At 33.4% G+C, this 23094-nt stretch overlaps 1 protein-coding gene across 1 annotated transcript in view; it reads right to left on the bottom strand.

The window, feature by feature from the left end:
• Positions 1-23094, bottom strand: part of LOC117341066 (phospholipid transfer protein C2CD2L-like) — a 106508-nt gene that overhangs the window by 28131 nt on the left and 55283 nt on the right. Inside the window, 10 exon segments of the mRNA XM_033902898.1 lie at positions 742-861; positions 4361-4485; positions 7570-7683; positions 8655-8829; positions 13980-14027; positions 14029-14111; positions 14630-14694; positions 15750-15858; positions 17539-17650; positions 20403-20627. Coding sequence (XP_033758789.1) covers positions 742-861; positions 4361-4485; positions 7570-7683; positions 8655-8829; positions 13980-14027; positions 14029-14111; positions 14630-14694; positions 15750-15858; positions 17539-17650; positions 20403-20627 — 1176 coding nt within the window.

The following is a 23094-nucleotide window of genomic DNA, read 5'->3' as shown; positions in this document are numbered from 1 at the left end:
AGAAGACACCTCTTTACTGATATCTTCATCGGATGATAAGACAGGGGCTGTCTCAAAGGATACCTCTTTACCAATATCTTCATCGGATGATAAGACAGGGGCAGTATCAGAAGACACCTCTTTACCAATATCTTCATCAGATGATAAGACAGGGGCAGTATCAGAAGACACCTCTTTACTGATGTCTTCATCGGATGATAAGACAGGGACAGCCTCAGAAGACACCTCTTTACTGATATCTTCATCGGATGATAAGACAGGGGCAGTATCAGAAGATACCTCTCTAGGGATAATTTTGTCTGATGTGGCAGCATCAGAGGTTTCAGTCAAATCATCAAGACCAGATTTAGTTTTGGAGTCAGATTTTAAATCTGGTTTTTGTTGATTGTCTTCAGGAAGGACATCAGGAGAAGAATCAAGCTGAGATTCTGTTAGTTCAACTTCCCCCAGAGAATAGGAAATCTCAAAGATAACATTCTCATCAAGGAGATCAATAGTAGGGGTTGGCTCGGGCTGCATTTCTGTAATTTTATTTTCAGATTCAAAATTTGGGGTTGGGGATTTTTTTTTGTCAGGGAAAGTTTTGACCTCTGCTGCAGGATGCATTCCAATGGGAGTGAATTTCGGGAAAGAGGATTCTAGAAAACATTCTGCTTGGTCAGACATTTCAGGTTTAGTGCCACATTCAGATGAAGGAACAGAGAGAGAAGGCAGATTTGAGTTTTCTTGAAATTGCTCTACCACAGCGTCGGAAGAGACAGTTGTTTCTTCGACTGGGGGCGATTCATCCTGTGGGACAGTGACTGTGCTAGGTGATTCTGTTTTCTCCTCAGAGGCCTTGTCAGAAGCCTTGTCAGAATCCTACCAGACAAACAGTGCTTACAGAAAAGTGTAAATTAACATTTCCTTAAAATCTAAATCTTGAAAAAGACTTGAAAAGAAAATACTTTTTGGTTAAAAAATTATCACCTTCAGACAAAAAGAAAATGCGTGTTAACAATATGAAATTTGTCACTTAAAAAAAGTTCAATTTTGTTTATATAACCTTGACACTGAAAACACAATTCCATGGACAAACACCTGTATCAAGTTAAATAAGTTTAACCAGACAGCTGAGTATTCTGACATCTGGTGTAATACAACGTAACAATTCTATAAAAATATCAAACAAAACCTGTCTATATTCACATTGTGTAAAACTTTACCAATATATTACTTATGTATGTCTTCTTTTGCTTTGTGTGATAACTCACCAATAATCAACATTTTAAGACATCTGGGCCAATATATTAGAATACAAGAGGCCCAGGGGCCTTAACGGTCATCTGACTCTAAATTAAAACCCTTATATTATAGTAGTATGCATTCTCTGTAGCAAGAATATAGTGACACTGTTGGCCATGGTGGCCATCTTGGATTTCTGACCGACCCAATAAATAACAACACTTGGTAAGGACCATCTAAGGATCATTTCTGGTAAGTTAGAGCTGAATCCCGCCGGTGGAATTTGAGAAGAAGTTTGAAATAGATGTTGTTTAGGAAAACCATGATTGCGCAATCATGTTACAAAATGGCTGCCATTGTTGCCATGTCAAAGTTTTTACGAGGCTGAAAAAATAACAACACTATGTTGGCTCGCCTTCCTTGAGATCCTCACCCATTTCCAGCTCAATGGCACCAATGGAACTTGAGAAGAAGTTTAAAATGTGTTTTTCAAGATGGCCGCCACGGAGGCCATCTTGGATTTCGGACCGACCCGAAAAATAACAACACTTGGTCAGGATCATCTCAGGAACATTTCAGGCAAGTTTCAGCCCAACAGCACTGGTTAAACTTGAGAAGAAGTTTAAAATGTGTTTTCGAAATGGCCGCTATGGCGGCCATCTTGGATTTCGGATCAGCCCGAAAAATAACAACACTTGGTGGGGATCATCTCAGGATCATTTCAGGCAAGTTTCAGCCCAACAGCACTGGTGGAACTTGAGAAGAAGTTTAAAATGTGTTTTTCAAGATGGCGACCACGGCGGCCATCTTGGATTTCGGACCGACCCGAAAAATAACAACACTTGGTCAGGATCATCTCAGGAACAGTTCAGGCAAGTTTCAGCCCAACAGCACTGGTTAAACTTGAGAAGAAGTTTAAAATGTGTTTTCGAAATGGCCGCTATGGCGGCCATCTTGGATTTTGGATCAGCCCGAAAAATAACAACACTTGGTGGGGATCATCTCAGGATCATTTCAGGCAAGTTTCAGCCCAACAGCACTGGTGGAACTTGAGAAGAAGTTTAAAATGTGTTTTTCAAGATGGCGGCTATTGCGGCCATCTTGGATTTCGGACAGACTCGAAAAATAACAACACTTGGTCGGAATCATATCAGGATCATTTCAGGCAAGTTTCAGCTCAAAAGCACTGGGGGAACTTGAGAAGAAGTTTGAAATGTGTTTTCAAAATGGCGGCTTTGGCGGCCATCTTGGATTTCGGACCGACACGAAAAATAACAACACTTGGTCAGAATCATATCAGGATCATTTCAGGCAAGTTTCAGCTCAAAAGCACTGGTGGAACTTGAGAAGAAGTTTAAAATGTGTTTTCAAAATGGCGGCTGTGGCGGCCATCTTGGATTTCAGACTGACCCGAAAAATAACAACACTTGGTCAGGATCATCTCAGGAACATTTCAGGCAAGTTTCAGCCCAACAGCACTGGTGGAACTTAAGAAGAAGTTTAAAATGGGTTTTCAAAATGGCGGCTGTGGCGGCCATCTTGGATTTCAGACTGACCCGAAAAATAACAACACTTGGTCAGGACCATCCCAGCATCATTTCAGGCAAGTTTCAGCTCAATCCCACTGGTGGAACTTGAGAAGAAGTTTGAAATGTGAAAAGTTTACGCACGGCGCACGACGACGGACGAAGCATGATGACTATAGGTCATCCTGACCCTTCGGGTCAGATGACCTAATAAAGACAGGTAGATTACTGGCTCAAGTTTGATGCTGTATAGGTTTATTCAATCTGTTGCCCGACATTGGTTGAATTTATCAGATTAGTCAGGTGCACCTTTCATAGCATCAAACTTTAGTAAGCAATCTTTTCTGACTGAAAACATCATCAAATGGGCTTTAAGGCCATTATATGTTTCAATGACTAGAAACTTTTGAATAATATATCTTAAGAAAACATGCATTAATATAACTATCATGTAGCTCCCTCTGGAGGATTCCAAAGGGAGACAATTCTAAAATAATTCTTCTGGTAAAACATGTAACACATACTCCTTACTATTTTTCAACACCATGCATTAAAAAAACTCATTAAAATGGATAAAATGGAAATGCAATAAAGTGATGATGTTTTAAAACGGTGCAGATAATTAAATTGTCGGGACAAATTGTAAAGTCTTGGCATCCTAAAGGAACAACTATAAACAAAATTAATTTGTGCATCTGAGGTTAGTCATGTAAAAGTAAAAGCATTCCATTCTAGAAAAACCGAAAATGAAACTAATGCCATTCATATGTTTTTTTTACCCTTTCTTAATCTATTTTTAGTTAGAATCATGGTCTATAGTACGCATCTGTAGTATCATTTTCCTACAATTATAGATAAAATGGCCACCAGGAGCTTGTTCATTCTTTCATAAACAAACACTGCCCATGTCTCACTTGTATTTGATCCAGTTCAAATTCCAAAATCTTGATAGTCTTTCCTATCCTTTTGACATTAAAAATATCATGGACTTACATTACAATGACTAAAACATTTATGAAATTAAATCTATATTTCAAACATTTAATTTCTTACTATGTTTATTTTCAAATATAGAAAACAAAAAATGTTTATTTTACACTTTTACTTAATTCATTTCCAAGGGGAATTACTGCATTTATGATAATTTCTGGTTACAAACCTCATCATATCACAAGGAAACACTCATTTTGAAACAAAAACTTCATTTTAATGCTGAATGAATTAGAAAACTTTGTAATTTTGATTATTGGAAAAATCGCCATTTTTATTCTTTTTTGATATGTTTAAACTAAAATTTAAACTTAATGTTAAATTAAGCATCTAGGATTGATGAAATAGGGAAATATTCAACAGTAGATATTGCTTTTTTTCAGTAGGATTTGCTTACAATTTCATTCTCTAATCATTTAAGCTAATTGATCTAAAATGACAACAGTTTAATTCTTTTGCAAAGAATTTCATAAAAATTATGTGAATATAGTTTGCATGCTTCTCATTATAACATCCCATTGTCTATCCACCATTAGGATTAAGAGCATATCTGTATAATTCAATGGAATCATCAGGTTTTGTCTGTATTTTAAAGCTATTTTTCCTCTTTTTCTGCTTACCCGTTTGACCCCTGTGATTATCAGGGTACTGGTTTTGGTGGGGGTGCGTGGTTTGCGTGAGCGGTCCATCAATTCTCTAATGGCAGTTTCCGCTACAGACTCAACACCATTAATGTGCAAATGTTCTGTGGAAACACACACAAACAAACTCTAATGACAACCAAATACACAAATAACAAGCAGGCACACAAATCATTCTCAGAGCTACTTAAAACTTTTAAAATTCTCATACTCTTGTTTGATTTTGAATGTTTTCTTGTCTACTTTTAAAGCATTTAATATCTAACTTTCTTAAAGTCTTATTCCATTTTCAAAAAAACTTTTTTATATGTACCCAAAAGATCTTTTATGAATTCAACTCAAAATTATTTCATTTCTAGTTAAGCCAATAATCTGAAGTAATATTTAGTCTTGAAGGGATTTTCATACTCTTCATTAGCATTAATTATTTTCAGGTTTATTTTACAATTTTAAATACATGTATATATATATTCTATGTGCAAGGTTACAACAGTGAGCTCAATAATTATAATATCAAAATATTTCTGAATAAAAAAACTATCTTTAGATAAGATTATCCCCCTTGCCAAATTTTATGCATGCTGGTTATACATGTAATTGGTAAACAGTTTTACAATAATACTATCATGCTATTTATTTATAGATATTCATTTTCAACGTTTGCGAAAAAAGATCTCCCTTGAGTTGTCCCTATTGTATTAATCAGAAACTAATCTCTCTTTATAAGTTTTAGGGGCAAATTCAAGTGTTCTGCTTGTAATACATAATAACCAATATCATATTGTCTTCATATACAATTATTTTTAAATGTTTTTTTTTGAAATGGCAATAGAATACATTTCTTTTTCAATTAATGAAACATGGATAAAACTGTGCTGAGATATATATCTAACCATGTACATTGTATATTATATTTTATTATTTATATTAATTTTTGTAAAAATTGTCCAATATCTATAACCTAATGCAATCAATAAGGTTCAATAATAATCTGATTAATAAATTCATATATTTATCTTTTTAGAAATTTATATCTAATCAGCTCCGATAAAATTTCATGAGCACAATTCAAAATAAATAAAACTTAACAAAATTGGCTGGTGAACAATGATAAGAATATCGGGAAATATCATCAATCATACAATTGATGAATTAATTATAATTCCTTTTGAAATTGTACAGATTAAAAAAAAAACAATATTAATTATGTGTATTAAAATGTATCCCTACTGAAGATTTTTTTTCCTAAAATGACCAGTAGTAGTAACACTATTAACAGGCAGTCTACCAAGCATTCACATGAACAAGATCATCACAAACAGTCACATGATTTGATTTGTCCAACAGTTAAAAAAACACTAAAATGATTTTTCAAACATTCCTTTGAAATGATTGGTTGATATGGCGCATTCATATTATGATTTGATTGGTGAATAAAACAATATAAAAAGGATAAAATGATTGGTCAAGCATAACACATGATCTTATTTGTCACATGACAGGAATTTCAAATAATGATGCATTCATACAATGTTTGTGGTCTGTTTATTTCAGCAATCAATTCTACTTTCATTTTAGGCATAACAAACTCACCTGTCCATATGATTTTCGGTCTGAAAAATGTCAGATCTTTTTATAGCATATTTCCTTTAGATTGAAAATGGATTTTTTAGATACTCATGACCTTGACTCATCACCGACCGATGAGGACCTGATCTGCATGCACAACTGACCAAAACATCAAACTCATTTGTACCACTCAGGCACCTTTCTGACTTGATGATTTTCATGCTTTTATGGAAATTTCCTGTTTTTGTGAGATTCAATATTTCAAATGATTAGTGTATGATGGTTTCTTTTAAATGTCCAAGAATCAATAATCAAAGCTATACATGTACCATTTCTGTGATAAAACTATCTGTTTCTATTGCGATACAAAATGATGATAAAACATATACAGTCAAACTTCGATGTTTCGAAGTTCAAGGGACTAACAGAAAAACTTTGATACAGCGGGACTTCGAATTATTCATGGTTGACAATAGATCGATGTTTTCTTGATAATTAAACAGAATATGTATCGGTTACAAAACACTTATATCGCGTTTAACAGATAAAACAAAAGAAGTACAATGCACACTTACGTAAGTCGTTAGGCTTTTCTGCTAAAGACACGTGCGTTTACGGTATGTGCATATAAAATACGGAATGCCGATCGGTTGGAGAATGCATGATTGAATGACAAATAATCGATTTACTTGGATATTTATGTATAAGTTTGAAACGTGACACTTTGAATATGAGTGAAGCCATCGCTAATTGTTTGTGTTTAAAAATGGTCCGGTTGTTTTACAGTTCCGTAAAATTTACTCACCGAACGCTGATTTCAATGGCGGCGGAGATTATCAGAGACGACTATTGAAATGTTTTACCGGAGTGATTAAATGTCATGGCTTCTAAATACACTTTTTATCTATCAATTTGATCTGATTATTAATAAACCCCATGACCGGGAGTGACAACACACGCTATCGTTATCCCTATTGTCAGTCAGGGCATTTGGGGGAGAGGTGTGAAATCTTGCCGCAGGGGTCACGACAAACACCTGTCCAGTGGTCAGTACAGGTAAATTTTTTGTTCGAATCATGAGATGTCAATTACCTATAATATCATAGCTAACGGGTCATGAAAAAAGTTCGATACATCGAAAACTTCGATTTATAAAAATTTGAATCATACATAGTTTCGTTAGTAGTGTTATATAGTGAGAAAATTCGGGGACCAAGCAAAAAGTTCGATACAGCGAGAAATTTGAATCAACGAAGTTCGAATCATCGAGGTTTGACTGTACATGTAGTACAAATAATGACCAAACATGTGTTTGTTTTGTGCACTGTGCTGTATTCATAGTTATAGTACTCGTCACTTAAGCTGTGAACCATTTTGTTATGGTTGTGTAAACGGTTTATAGGGGACTGTTAATGGTTTCTATGGTGATTTGAATGACTTCCAGGGTGATATTAATGGTTTCTATGGTGATCTGAATGACTTCCAGGGTGATATTAATGGTTTCTATGGTGATCTGAATGACTTCCAGGGTGATATTAATGGTTTCTAATGTGATAATAGTTTCCATGATGATATTAATGGTTTCGATTGTGATATGAAGTCGTGGTGATTTGACTTACCAGATGAAGATGAGACTGATCGTTCCTGTGGGATCGTACTGGTGTTGAGAGAATGAGAGTCTGAGCCATCGTAATCATAAATGTTGGTATGCTTCTCGATGTAATTGGGTGATCCTACAAAAATCAACAAAGATGTGAAACACCAAAAATATGTTTAAAATACCCATTTTCTCCCCAACCAAATCTAACACGAACTAAGACAGCTTCAAAACAAGTGTATTTCAACAAAGTTATCTTGCTTAGAGTAAACTATAATGACTCATTTTCTCTGGATTTCGGAAATAATTTAAGAAAGTAAAAAATATATATAATTATTAAACAAGAATATCAGTTAATCTGTATAATAACTGTATAACCTTATAAAGCTTTTTCAATTTTTTTTTATAAATTCAGCTTTCAAATTTCAAAAAGTTATACAGATACCAATTTATCAAATAAGTGAAAAAAATGTTCAAGATCAATCTTTAAAGAACAACAATTTTGAAAATTATATTCATATTAGAAGAAATGAATATTTTGTTGTATCGATGCCTTTTTAAAAGTCTAACTGCAAAATTCCAATAACAATGCCAAAAGAAATTTGTTACTTTAAAATCATGCCAATTAATAGACCAATTAACAGCTAATGATCATAATTTGCAGAACAATGATAATTTAAACAATGTTAAATGATGAAATGCCACACTGTTAATGACAAGATTTTACAGTGAGATCATCAAACAGGTGCATAGTGAATCAAATTATAATTCAACTCTTAATCACCTCAGAGTTTGCTTATATACTTGAGTATGGTACAGTGCAAAGCTTTTGGTTGACAGGGAAACACTGCTTGGGGTAAAATCTCAAAAATACTTAGTCAGTCAGAGAGATATTGGAGAAGGACAGACTTATATTTCTTTTTCTGGACATCACCTTCTGTAAGAGACATCACCCCATGATATCATAAACACCGTATTTGATATGGTAGAAACAATCTAAAACATGTTTAAAATTCAAAAATGAAAAAACAATATAAAAAACTCTTAATAATGTCAATAAAAATAAGATAATTTTTTTATAAATGCATTCTTATACAATGTACTTACCATCTACCTCTGCTCCTTGTCGGCCATGACGGGATCTTTCTGTTGTTGTGGTTGTCTTGGTGACGAGTGTGCCCCCTGGTGTTTTAGCTTGGTTTACCTCAACAGTCCTTTTTGGTGACATCGCAGCGATGGTTTGTCGGACAGCTTCTGCTTCCACCGGATCCAGAAAAAGAAACTGAAAAAACAAAAACAGTCCTCAAAATAAACTTCAATGTGTCTATTCAAAAAAATTTCTATCACTCAATACCTATATAAAACAATATTTGGGTGTCTGTTATTTTCAGAAACATTTCACTAATGAATTATTATGTTGTTTTTCTAGTATAGGAGGATTAAAAGTCTAAATTCTCAATATAAGTATCACCAGTGAGTGAATTTCACAACAAAAAAAGTTTGCAACAGTCATCTGAAGCTGCATTTAGCTGAACCTCAAGAACAAGCCATTCAAATGAATAATACATCGTATCTATAGTCAATTGGGGGAAAACCAAGAGGCAAAACAATTTTCAGTTTGTCTAAACAGAGTTAGCTCCCTTTGAATACAACTAACAAGTTCTTGTCCAGTACTTGTATACACAGAGCCATAAGGTTACCTTTCACAAAACCCTCCTAAAATGTTAAATGAGATTTTACAATTACACCAAGCTTGGAATTAATACTTTTGTACAGACTACAGTACTTTTGTTTAACTTTCTGATTACAACTTGTTTTTGATATTCCAATCTATACCGGACTTGGTGTGATTTTAAACATTTATGAAATCTCTGTAATACAAACAATAAAGTACAAACTCTCTCACAAACATTCAGTGGATATATATGTACCTTGAAATATATTTTTCAATAATCAAAATTAAGGAGTAGAGTTAGTATGAGGTACATGTACAATCACAAGACATTTAGTAAACAGTTGTACAGAACTCAGTCCAGGGAAAGGAAGACTTTAGTAAACAAACAAAAAGTAACAGAGATGGGAGTCAGTCAAGGGAAGGAAAGACAAAAAAGAGGAAGTGAAAAACAAAGGCATAAGTTCATCCTCTTCTTGCTGGTGTGATAGAAAAGATAGAAATTCATTCCCCTCAGCCTTAGTTTTCCATAGCAATCTTGACCTATTAGCTGTATGTAAAACAATTTAAATAATCAACTGAAAATTATCAAATAAAAATATTATAAATATTTTGATTTGAAATGATGGACTTAGTACATGTTAGTATGCTGGTGTGATACTGTGAAATCTTGTGTTTTAAAATACATACAAAACATCCATATCCCACACTTTGTTTCCTTAAGTATGTTTTTTCTAACGGGCCAGGCAATCCAAGTCATGACTTTTGCTCCAGCCAATCATATTGGCAGTCTCAAAGATTGATCAGTACTGAGAATCTGCCTGCAGCCAATCAGAACAGAGCTTACAGGAAGTCTTGTATGGAAGAAGAATGTCAACTCCTCTAAGAATTACTGATGTTTAAGAAAAAAAAATGTGCCTGCTCCTTTTGGTTACATTCAATAAAATATATTTGAATGAATGAAAAGAAAAAAAAATCTGCAATGAATTTGATGAGCATGTGATTAATTTTCAGTTAAACAACAAAAAGACTGGAGTGAATTTCAGTGTCCATTTACATACACAAACCACAGACACTAGTATATAATGTTCATTTCCATATCAACACAATTCAATGTGATTCCACTCTAACAAGATTGCTGTCCAGGTACTATATATGTATTACTTTAAAAAAGGTTTTTTTATGGTTTAAATATTAAACTTTCTTGTTAAGAAAATAAATTAAATTTTACCTAGTTATCTATTACCATCCTTTTTGTAGAATTTGTATTTGTTATTTCTGTGAGAGAACGGTGAAAATAATTAACTTACGCAGCTTGTATCATGTGATTGTTCCATAAAATATCTACAGTGAAATTTGCTGAGGAAAGGACTAAGCATCAAACTTAACTGGAGGTGAAGTTAAAATGAAAAAGGCATCCATTGTTTAAAAGAATTAAACTTTACAAACATTTGTAAATATGGAAAAATAAAAATCATCCAAAATTAGCATAAAATGAGCATCTAAGCAGATCACATGACCGTCAACATCCAATGAAAATGCCCAATGCAGTGATTAACTATTATTAGCTTCTAATCTAAAGACAAAAACCAACCAACATTTAATGGGAATATCGGATGCAAAAAAATATCACTGATTGTCACAGGTTATACTGACAACCAATCAAAATTTGGGATGCAAATCACATGACTTGTTCTGACCAATCAAATTTTTGGATACAAATCACAAAACATTGTTTGAAAAAAAAAAAATCTGAAATACATTAATGACTTGTTCTGGCCAATCAAAATTTTGATTGCAGATCATGTGACTTATAGTGCTGCTCAATTGGGATACGGGATGCAAATCACATGATTGGTACTGATCAATAGAATTGCTGGATGCAACTCACCTCCAAGAATAAGTTTGATGAGTTGTAGAAGTTGACTGAGTATGTGAAATGATGGATAAATTGATCTACACTGAGCGAAGATGAAGAATGAGTAAAATCTAACACTATGTCAAACACACTGAAATTCACTCCTATCCAAAAACCAGCAGGGAACAAAGGGTCAAGGGTCAGCTGAGCTGGGTCAGAGGTCAGAAGTCAGTAGGATTCCGTCATACAGCGGAACTGAAAACAGGAGAATACAGAAAATATCTGGTTAATGTCTTGGCAACACACACAGATACCACACAGAATGATAATTCTCCCACATAGAGAATGGTACAAAACACACTATGCACACAGACAAATTTAAACAAAATTTCTACCCACTATAACACAACAGCTCTTTCACACTCATGTTCCGACCCTTAGATTATCTAGCTTTTAATGTTAATTTTTCAAATATGCTACACCAAAATGTTCATATTGTCTTTTTATTACTATCTCTTAACAGTCTAACACAGTATGTAAGACATTCCATCACTGACATGGTTCTTCAAAGGGATATAGCTTGTTTGTATAAGGCTAAATAAATCTAATTACTTGCTTTTCAGGCCAATTTTTCTAAAAAAAAAAAAAGATAAGTGAGGGATGTATTTTTGTTTATCTATTTGTTGGTTATGTTTTTTTTCTGCACATTCTTCTCCCGAAGAATGATGAGGGAGATTTGTTTTGTTTTTATTAAACAAGGAAAAGTATGAGATTTTTTTTTTAAACAGATGAAGGAGGGCCTGAAAACACAGTAATGTTTTGGTGTATGCCTAAATGAAAAGTGTATACACTTCTGTAAATATTAAAAGATTTTAGAATTAAAACTTTCCAACAACATAGATGTTTAAGATATTTCACCATACTTGTAACATGTGTTGATTGTTTATCATAAACTAGTCTAACACAACACCGATCACTATGATTTATAAACACTCGTACGTACATATAACCTGTCCAAAAGTCAACCCAACCACTCAAGCAAACAATATCTACCTCAAAGATTTTAAAACACTCTCAAACAGCAAAATCAATCATTGACATTGAGCAAGATTTCCATTGTACAGTAGGGTCAATCAATGACCTTGACCTACATCAATATTCACAAAATCTTAATTACCATGGCAACCAGAGGCATAACACAACAAGGATCATCTGTGCTTAGTTCTATCTGTATGTTTTTGTAGATCAAGCCACACACAAAACAACTTTAAAATTACCAAAAAAAGGAAAAAAAGAAAAAATACAATATCTATGATCACAACAAAGTTTGAGTCTCGAGAACAAGTGGAAGGAAGCCTGAAGGTATTGGCTCAGTGGAACAGATTTACCTGGGAATATATTGGTGGTATGATTTATTTTACTGGGATGCAGCAAATATTAGGGTGCTTTATAATTACTTGATGTTTAGTTTTTTGTTCTTTTACCCCAAGTGTGCAGCATAATTAATCTTTTGTTAAATCTAGAAATTGACACCCATTTGTACTATTATTATCTTATTTTTTTTTTTTGTTACAACAAATATATTTTCTACTTACAAGTCTATATTGTACCAGCCATAAACTGAAACTTTTAAAGCTTGTTGGTTTCCAATAAGGTAATAGTTTTTTTTGTTTTCTTATAAAAGTTGAATTTCGAGAGATATAAAGTGAAATAGACATCATGTACTGTTCACATTAGTGTTACAAAGGGAAAACGTTAATTTTTCTCTATTGACAGTTATTCTTACAATTAAATTTCAGTAGATAAATGCATAAGAAATTAGATAACATTTACTCTATATAAGTGATGTTAAAATTGTTAATATATTTATCTACAAAACACATCTATTTATCAACCTAAAGCTATTTATCTACAAAATACATCTATTTATCTACCTAATGTTATTTATCTACAAAATACATCTATTTATCTACCTAAAGTTATTTTTCTACCAAATACATCTATTCATCTACCTAATGTTATTTTTCTACCAAATACATCTATTTATCTACCTAAAGTTATTTATCTACAAAAGACACCTATTTAAGACTTCAAGTCATATACCTATAGAATACAACTATTTATCTATGTAAATTTATTGTTCTACCAAATAAAACTATTTTTAATTTCAATCATTTATCTACAAAATACACCAATTTATCTTCCTAAAAGTTATTTATCTACAAATTACATTACTTATTTACTCGCAGTCATTTTTACAAAGGCATCACAACAATATATTGCTCATACTAACTGATTTGTGGAATATCAGTTTGGAATGGAGAGGTGCCAATGTAGTTTTAAATCTGTCCCCATTACTGTTTATTCTCAATTTCTTAAAATTCAAAACTGTTATTTATATTATAATTTTCCAAAGAATTAATGAAATGAAATGCTGTTTATATTGACAGCCATTTTATATAACTGACATTAACATTTTGAAGATATATAATAATGTTGCTTTTTTTTAATTTCAATAAAACAATTAAAACCAAGAAATAATTAGATTTTAATAATAATTTGAATATCTTAGAAAGCCAGCTTAATGATGAGCACAGAGAACTTTGTTTAATGAAATATGGCATCTAATTTGAATAGAACCGCTATGCCCAGCAGACATTTTAAGGCAGCTAAGTAAGAATACATTTGTTTTGATGTTTTAAATTAAACCCTTAATCATTCTTTTCTTATTTTTTCTGGCAAAATTTTCTGGCAAGCAAGTCATTTTTGATAGAGATCATAACTTAATATTTTTAGGGTAAGAAAATCATCTCACAAACAAGGTTTCTTGTAAAGGAAACGAACAAGTTGGTCTTATAGTCGAACAGGTGAGTTGAAAGCATGCTGGAGTTGCCTCCCTTACCTCGACTGTGAGGGAACCAGGTGACCATGTCACCCCGGATGTCAGGATTGCCCTGTAACGGGATAATCTGCCGACTGCTTGGCGTCCTCTTGAGATCCTCGTAGTAAACAAATGCCTCGCCCAGGAAATTCTCTATTTGCACAAAACCAGGGGAGATTACTCTATTTATGTTACATATCAAATTGTGGCAGCTTCATTCCTGACAGTGAGACAAAACCTAAGGATAGGCAGGGTCATATAAGCAGTAAATTGGCAACTTATTGATTAACAATGCTTTTCACGTGAAATTTTCAGCACAAAAAACTTTTCAACTTTGCTAAAGGATAATTAACATTTTTGTAGTATGGCAATACTATCTTCCTGAAAATCTCAATTAAAAACATCTTTCTTTAGAAACCCTAAAACTATACAGTTCATTAATCAATTGATATTTTCACTTTCTATCATCTGTCAACAGTTTCCCTCCAAAAAATATGCACCCCCACCCTTTTTCTTACTTCTTCTCTCATGACACGACTAAAATTTAGCAACGATAAAAAATTAATTTGCCCTGGAGAGACAAGAGGATACAAAAATTGTCACTATTGAAGATTTTCTTTGTAGAAATATTTTTTATCGATTTGTTTATCATTTAGAAAATCAAATCATACCCCCTGCTGGTCGCCGTCTGTCGCGGACCTCAAACTTCATCTCCCTTGTGTTGCTGGACACATCACTGTAAATAGGATTTATCCATTAATATGTACAGTTAATTCCTACCATATAAAACATCATCATGTCTATCATATTACTTACAAATAATGAGGTAGTTAGTAAATTTGGTGAATCCTGTTCTAAAAGTAGCATTTTTTCATAAAAAATACTCACTTGTTAGAAAAGTTTGAACAATGAGCAAAATATATTATTTTATTTTTTGAAATATTTCAACAATTAAGCTATTCTATTATTCCCTTATAATGAGGTTGTCAATCAATTAGGTAATGTGTGTTGATAGAATGAATAATAACTTAAAAGAACAAATGTTCAATTGATTGATAATGACAACTTACACCAGAAACTGTTCATCCCAGAAGGGTTCACAATCATTTTTCACCCATGTAAATATAATTTCTGACAGCTAATACCAGAAACTCTCCACCCCAGAATGGGTTCACAATAGTTTTACCCATTTACATATAATAATGACAACTTGCACCAGAAAGTGTTCTTCCCAACCAGAAAGTGTTCATCCCAACCAGAAAGTGTTCATCCCAACCCAGAAAGTGTTCATCCCAACCAGAAAGTGTTTATCCCAACCAAAAAGTGTTCATCTCAACCCAGAAAGTGTTCATCCCAACCAGAAAGTGTTCATCCCAACCCAGAAAGTGTTCATTCCAACCAGAAAGTGTTCATCCTAACCAGAAATTGTTCTTCCCAACCTGAAAGTGTTCATCCCAACCAGAAAGTGTTCATCCTAACCAGAAAGTGTTCTTCCCAACCAGAAAGTGTTCATCCCAACCAGAAAGTGCTCATCCTAACCAGAAAGTGTTTATCCCAACCCAGAAAGTGTTCTTCCCAACCAGAAAGTGTTCATCCCAACCAGAAAGTTTTCATCCCAATCAGAACGTGTTCATCCTAACCAGAAAGTGTTCATCCCAACCAGAAAGTTTTCATCCCAACCAGAAAGTGTTCATCCCAACCAGAAAGTGTTCATCTCAAGCAGAAAGTATTCATCCCAGAAGGGGCTAACAATAATTTTCATCCCATGTAGAATAATTAATGACAACTTACAAGAGAAACTGTTCATCCCAGAAGGGGTTCACAGTACTTTTGACAACACTGGTGGCCTGGGTTTGAGGTGGGTTGTCCAGAATAACCACACAGGTAGGGTCAATGGAGCCTGCAAGGGGAGACAAATCTTGTTAATTGAGCAGAAAGTGTTAAAATGACAAGGCTTTTGACAATTAATCAACAAAAGTTTAGTATAATATCTTATATGACAGTTTGTAAGTCTTAGATGTTAGTGACAAAAGTTAACAATTCAATTAAAGTCCCTGAGCATGTATATATATACTACATATATCCCAGGTCTCTGAGTGACGTGACTTATACAGTCAATTGTCAAGAGTAGTGACTTATGACATTCACAGCTGAATCACAATTTTAACAAGTAGCTTATGGGCCTTTACAGTCATCTGATCATAAGCTCACTGAATTAAATCAATCTGACTCATTTTGACCCAACACATACGCCCCTGGGGGTCAGTCAGGGCCAATATGGTCATATCAGCTAACTACCATCCAAAACAGTTTATCATAACAACTTTTGAATTATTTCCGATGGCAATTCAACAAATTGTTTTCAAAATTTGATAATCATATAAAAATCATAGAAATTTTAATCCCCGATCCCATAGCTCAACCAGAATAATGAAATTCACAATTTTGGTACCTTTAAGACCATTCCATCTTTGGACAGCGTTCAGTTTTTCTTTATTTAGGAGTTGAGAAGAATTTTTTTGAAATTTCAGTCAGAAGGTATAAATTGAATTGCTGACAGACGGATGACAAATACAACGCATGAAGCATAACGCACATACGACAACAGACGATTGCAGCATATGTTACTTAAGACTTTGTCTCAGATGACCTAAAAATTCCTTTCCAGTAACACAGAGGCAAAATGCCTAAATGACTTTATAAGTCACTGACAGAGAAGGACACCTGCTCGAGTAACAGTGTTGATGACACCTCAGACGATACAAAGTCCCTTGTGTGCCAACATGTAATCGTTCAAGGTATGCAATACATTCTTATACTAGACTAATTTTGAAGTTTGATGAAAATTATCTAAGAAATGAAGTCATTGGAGTGACAAATAGTGATCTTACATATGTAGGAACAAATATAAGAACAAATTGAATATATCAGATCGCCTCGATCAGCACTCCATCACAAGGGATTAACAGGAATATATCAGATCGCCTCAGCACTCCATCACAAGGGATTAACAGGAATATATCAGATCGCCTCAGCGTTCCATCGCAAGGGATTAACAGGAATATCATATCGCCTCAGGGTTCCATCACAAGGGATTAACAGAATATATCATAACGCCTCCGTACTCCATCACAAGGGATTAACAGGAATATATCGTATCGCCTCAACACTCCATCGTAAGGGATTAACAGGAATATATCGTATCGCCTCAACACTCCATCGCAAGGGATTAACAGGAATATATCGTATCGCCTCAACACTCCATCGCAAGGGATTAACAGGAATATATCATATCGCCTCAACACTCCATCATAAGGGATTAACAGTAATATATCGTATCGCCTCAACACTCCATCGTAAGGGATTAACAGTAATATATCGTATCGCCTCAACACTCCATCGTAAGGGATTACCAAACGCCTTATCATCATGTATAATATAAATATAAAAGTTCTAATGTGAACCTCTATAGATCAGAATAAAAATTTTACATGAGGATTTGATAAGGACCCAATTATGTATAATTAAGCCCTAAACATGTACAAGTATTTAAATAAATCCAAAACATTTGAAAACTTACCAACATCACGACTGCCCAGAGCACTAGCCTTGATCACCTTGACTAGGAGCCTCTTTTCACCGGGAGGGGGACGAGAGGTCCGTGGGGCCGCGGCCAGACTAGGGGCATGGAACTGGAAATATAAAAATGGAAAATTAATGAAAACTACACCCTGAATTTATTAACTGCATGTCCTTAATTCCAGTTGTCCCAAAAAAATATCTTTTGCAGAAAAAAATTCAAAACTGTATCCACTTACAATGATTGTGAAAATAAAGGTGATCTTAAAAAGAGATTTATTATTCAATCTTAGATAAATCAGATTGATTCAGAATTAATCAGTTAAACATGTACGCCCTTCCTCCCTTTGTGTACAATGCAAAAATTAGCTTAAGACCAATAAAGACATCTTAAAAGAGTGAAACAAAATAAATATGATTAACAATGTGATTTTACGTCAATACTGTTTTATACAATAAGAACAAAACATCTGAACATCCTATCATTACTACGGAATGATTTAAAAGTAAACTCTGCAATAGTTCTGGACCATATCTAATTGAGAAAGGAGACGAACAGACAGACAAATTGTGTGGCACTTTGATACCATATATATATACTCTGTGTTAGGATATGATGAACTGGTATTATTCCAACTAATTAATTTAATCGATGACTAGATGTTTTACCTCTTAATATGAATAATAAATAATGATTTTCTGTAATCACTCATGGTTTGGTTGTAACATGGAAGTTTTCTGGGGTTATTGAAAGATGCAACACACTTTAAACATGATTAGATAAACAGAATTACTAAAAAATTTAAATACATTAAACATGATCTTATAACATATCTAGATATCCTAAAACATATCTAGATATCCTAAAACATATCTAGATATCCTAAAACATATCTAGATATCCTAAAACATACCTAGATACCCTTAAAACATATCTAGATACCTTAAAACATATCTAGATATCCTAAAACATATCTAGATACCCTTAAAACATATCTAGATATCCTAAAACATATGAAGATATCATAAAACATATCTAGATATCCTAAAACATATCTAGATATCTTGAAACTTATCTAGATATCCTAAAACATATCTAGATACCCTTAAAACATATCTAGATACCCTTAAAACATAGATACCCTTAAAACATATCTAGATATCATAAAACATATCTAGATACCCTTAAAACTTATCTAGATATCCTAAAACATATCTAGATATCTTAAAACATATCTAGATACCTTAAAACATATCTAGATATCATAAAACATATCTAGATATCCTAAAACATATGAAGATATCCTAAAACATATCTATATATCATAAAACATATCTAGATATCCTAAAACATATGAAGATATCCTAAAACATATCTAGATATCATAAAACATATCTAGATACCTTATAACATATCTAGATATCATAAAACATATCTAGATATCTTAAAACATATCTAGATATCCTAAAACATATCTAGATATCCTAAAACATATGAAGATATCCTAAAACATATCTAGATATCATAAAACATATCTAGATACCTTATAACATATCTAGATATCATAAAACATATCTAGATATCATAAAACATATCTAGATATCATAAAACATATCTAGATATCCTAAAACATATGAAGATATCCTAAAACATATCTAGATATCATAAAACATATCTAGATATCCTAAAACATATCAAGATATCCTAAAACATATGAAGATATCCTAAAACATATCTAGATATCCTAAAACATATCTAGATATCTTAAAACATATCTAGATACCCTTAAAACTTATCTAGATATCCTAAAACATATCTAGATATCTTAAAACATATCTAGATACCTTAAAACATATCTAGATATCCTAAAACATATCTAGATATCATAAAACATATCTAGATATCCTAAAACATATGAAGATATCATAAAACATATCTAGATATCCTAAAACATATCAAGATATCATAAAACATATCTATATATCTTATAACATATATCTAGACACCCTTAAAACCTATCTAGATATCCTAAAACATATCTAGATATCTTAAAACATATCTATATATCATAATACATATCTAGATACCTTATAACATATCTAGATATCCTAAAACATATCTAGATATCCTAAAACATATCTAGATATCATAAAACATTTCAAGATATCTATAATTATAACATATCTAGATATCATAAAACATATATAGATATCTTATAACATATCTAGATATCTTTAAACATATCAAGATATCTTATAACATATCTAGATATCATAAAACATATCTAGATATCCTAAAACATATCAAGATATCTTAAAACATATCTAGATATCCTAAAACATATCTAGATATCATAAAACATATCTAGATATCCTAAAACATATCTATATAACCTTAAAACATATCTAGATATCATAAAACATATCTAGATATCATAAAACATATCTAGATACCTTATAACATATCTAGATATCCTAAAACATATCTAGATACCCTTAAAACATATCTAGATACCCTTAAAACATATGAAGATATCATAAAACATATCTAGATATCATAAAACATATCTAGATACCTTATAACATATCTAGATACCCTTAAAACATTATAGATATCCTAAAACATATCTAGATACCTTAAAATAATCTTGATACCTTAAATCATATCTATAGATACCAAAAAATATATCTAGATACCTTAAAACATATATGCCTATCCTTGACAGCGATGATGATAAAAGTGTGATAATGATGATATTCGATCATGAAAGTGATTCCAAAAATTATAATAATACCTGAATCAAACATTATAATAAAACTGTGTCTTCACACAAATTCAGAATTTCTTATAAAAACTATATTTACGGCACTTTGTTGCACTTCCTTCACTTCGATTGGCTCGAAAACCGCCTCATTCTTGGGAGACAGGTTTGAAGGGGAGAGGGGTGGGTCTCCCACGACCCTGGGGCTCAGGTTCCCATAGGACCCTCCCAGCAGCAGCTTGGAGATGTTGAAGTTTGAGGAGGTCAGACAGATGGCGTTTCTTACCACTGTCTCTACCACTCCCACATCAACCAAATCATTAGGGTCCTGTCAAAAAAAGAGAAAATATTTGTACATTATAAATATTACAAATAATTGCTTACATAATTACCTAACACTAAAATGAAACTTGAGCCTGTGTCTAGTAATGAAACCATTTTACTGGAGCCTGTGTCTAGTAATACCGAAGCCTGTGTTGAATAATGAAACCATTTTACCGAAGCCTGTGTCTGGTAATGAAACCATTTTACTGGAGCCTGTGTCTGGTAATGAAACCATTTTACTGGAGCCTGTGTCTGGTAATGAAACCATTTTACTGGAGCCTGTGTCTGGTAATGAAACCATTTTACTGGAGCCTGTGTCTGGTAATGAAACCATTTTACTGGAGCCTCTGTCTCGCTATGAAACCATTTTACTTGAGCCTGTGTCTGGTAATGAAACCATTTTACTTGAGCCTCTGTCTCGCTATGAAACCATTTTACTTGAGCCTGTGTCTGGTAATGAAACCATTTTACTTGAGCCTCTGTCTAGTAATACCGAAGCCTGTGTTGAATAATGAAACCATTTTACCGAAGCCTGTGTCTGGTAATGAAACCATTTTACTGGAGCCTGTGTCTAGTAATGAAACCATTTTACTGGAGCCTCTGTCTCGCTATGAAACCATTTTACTTAAGCCTCTGTCTCACTATGAAACTATTTTTTAACTGGAGCCTGTGTCTGGTAATGAAACCACTTTATTGGAGGCTTTGTCAAAAACGTGACAACCGTGAATGAGCAGGTTTATAGTCGTCATGTAGTTTCAAAGTCAAAGTTGTTGTAATGTACTGTTGGGTTACAGCCAGAATGAGCTGATAAATAGCAATCTTAATTTACAGCCACAACTGAACTGTTGGGTTACAGACAGAATGAGCTGATAAATAGCCATCTTAATTTACAGCCACAACTGAACTGTTGTGTTACAGCCACAATGAGCTGGTAAATAGCCATCTTAATTTACAGCCACAACTGAACTGTTGGGTTACAGCCACAATGATCGAGCTCCGGTAAATAGCCATCTTAATTTACAGCCACAACTGAACTGTTGTGTTACAGCCAGAATGATCGAGCTCCGGTAAATAGCCATCTTAATTTACATGCAGCCACAACTGAACTGTTGTGTTACAGCCAGAATGAACTGGTAAATAGCCATCTTAATTTACAGCCACAACTGAACTGTTGGGTTACAGCCAGAATGGGCTGGTAAATAGCCATCTTAATTTACAGCCACAACTGAACTGTTGGGTTACAGCCAGAATTAGCTAGTAAATAGCCATCTTAATTTACAGCCACAACTGAACTGTTGGGTTATAGCCAGAATGAGCTGGTAAATAGCCATCTTAATTTACAGCCACAACTGAACTGTTGGGTTACAGCCAGAATTAGCTGGTAAATAGCCATCTTAATTCACAGCCACAACTGAACTGTTGGGTTGCAGCCAGAATGAGCTGGTAAATAGTCTTCATGAGTTTCACAGCCAAAGCTGAACTGTTGGGTTCAGTCATTAAGTTTCATCAACAGGAATGGAATCAGATTCAAATTTTGAAAGATGGATTAAAGAGATGTCATTATGTAGCCAATAACATTATAAATATGTTTGAACTGAGAGAGTCATTGATAGGATTACAGCTATGGGGATCAAAGTAACTTGTAGACATAATTATGATGGTGACGATCATCAAATCTCACGGAGATGTACCAATTTTAAGGGTCAGTGACAGCGATGGAAAGCATTGATTTTTGTTCAGCTGTGTATGGCACTACAAATTTGGCTGGCTGGTTTCTCCCTAAAGCCAATGTGTGACTGAATTTCTACTGCAGAATAATCTAATTATAGGTGATTTGTGAGGCTTGCTGTCTTGTAAAGATACTGACATTTAATATGGTGTAATATATACTACCAGTTGTGTCTCACCTTGTCTGAGTCACCTCTCTGTTTTCATCCCTCAGGTGCTAATACTGACAAGACAGCAAGTAAGTAAGTGACACATTTCATCAATAACCTAGATTAACATTGACCTAGTTCAGAAATGACCTAGATTAACATTGACCTACTTCAGTAATGACCTATAGCTAGATTAACAATGACCTATTTAGTTATGACCTAGATGAACAGTGACCTACTTTATTGATTACCTAGATGAACAGTGAACTTTTCTTAAGTGATGATCTAGGTCAAATGACCTATTTAGTAAAGACCTCGATTAACAACTTTAATGATGACCTACTTTTAAAAAAAATTATATAACTCACCCAGTTTTAAATGACTTTTTTAAAATGTTTAAACCTAGTTTTAATTTAATCTAGATTTACACTGACCGAGTTCAGAGATGATTGGATAGTGTCCTAGTTAAGAGACCTGATGTTTTTAATACATTGTCCGTTGCAGATAGTAAAAATCCAGGTAAAACATTTACAAGCTTAAGTCATTTATAATAAGCAAGGTTCCATGTGACTAAGTTTCCATGTGACCAAGATT

The sequence above is a fragment of the Pecten maximus genome, chromosome 13 (genome assembly GCF_902652985.1).
Source record: "Pecten maximus chromosome 13, xPecMax1.1, whole genome shotgun sequence".
NCBI classification, from domain to species: domain Eukaryota; kingdom Metazoa; phylum Mollusca; class Bivalvia; order Pectinida; family Pectinidae; genus Pecten; species Pecten maximus.
The sequence above is the reverse complement of the archived record's forward strand: the minus strand, read 5'-3'. Positions and strand labels throughout refer to the sequence as shown.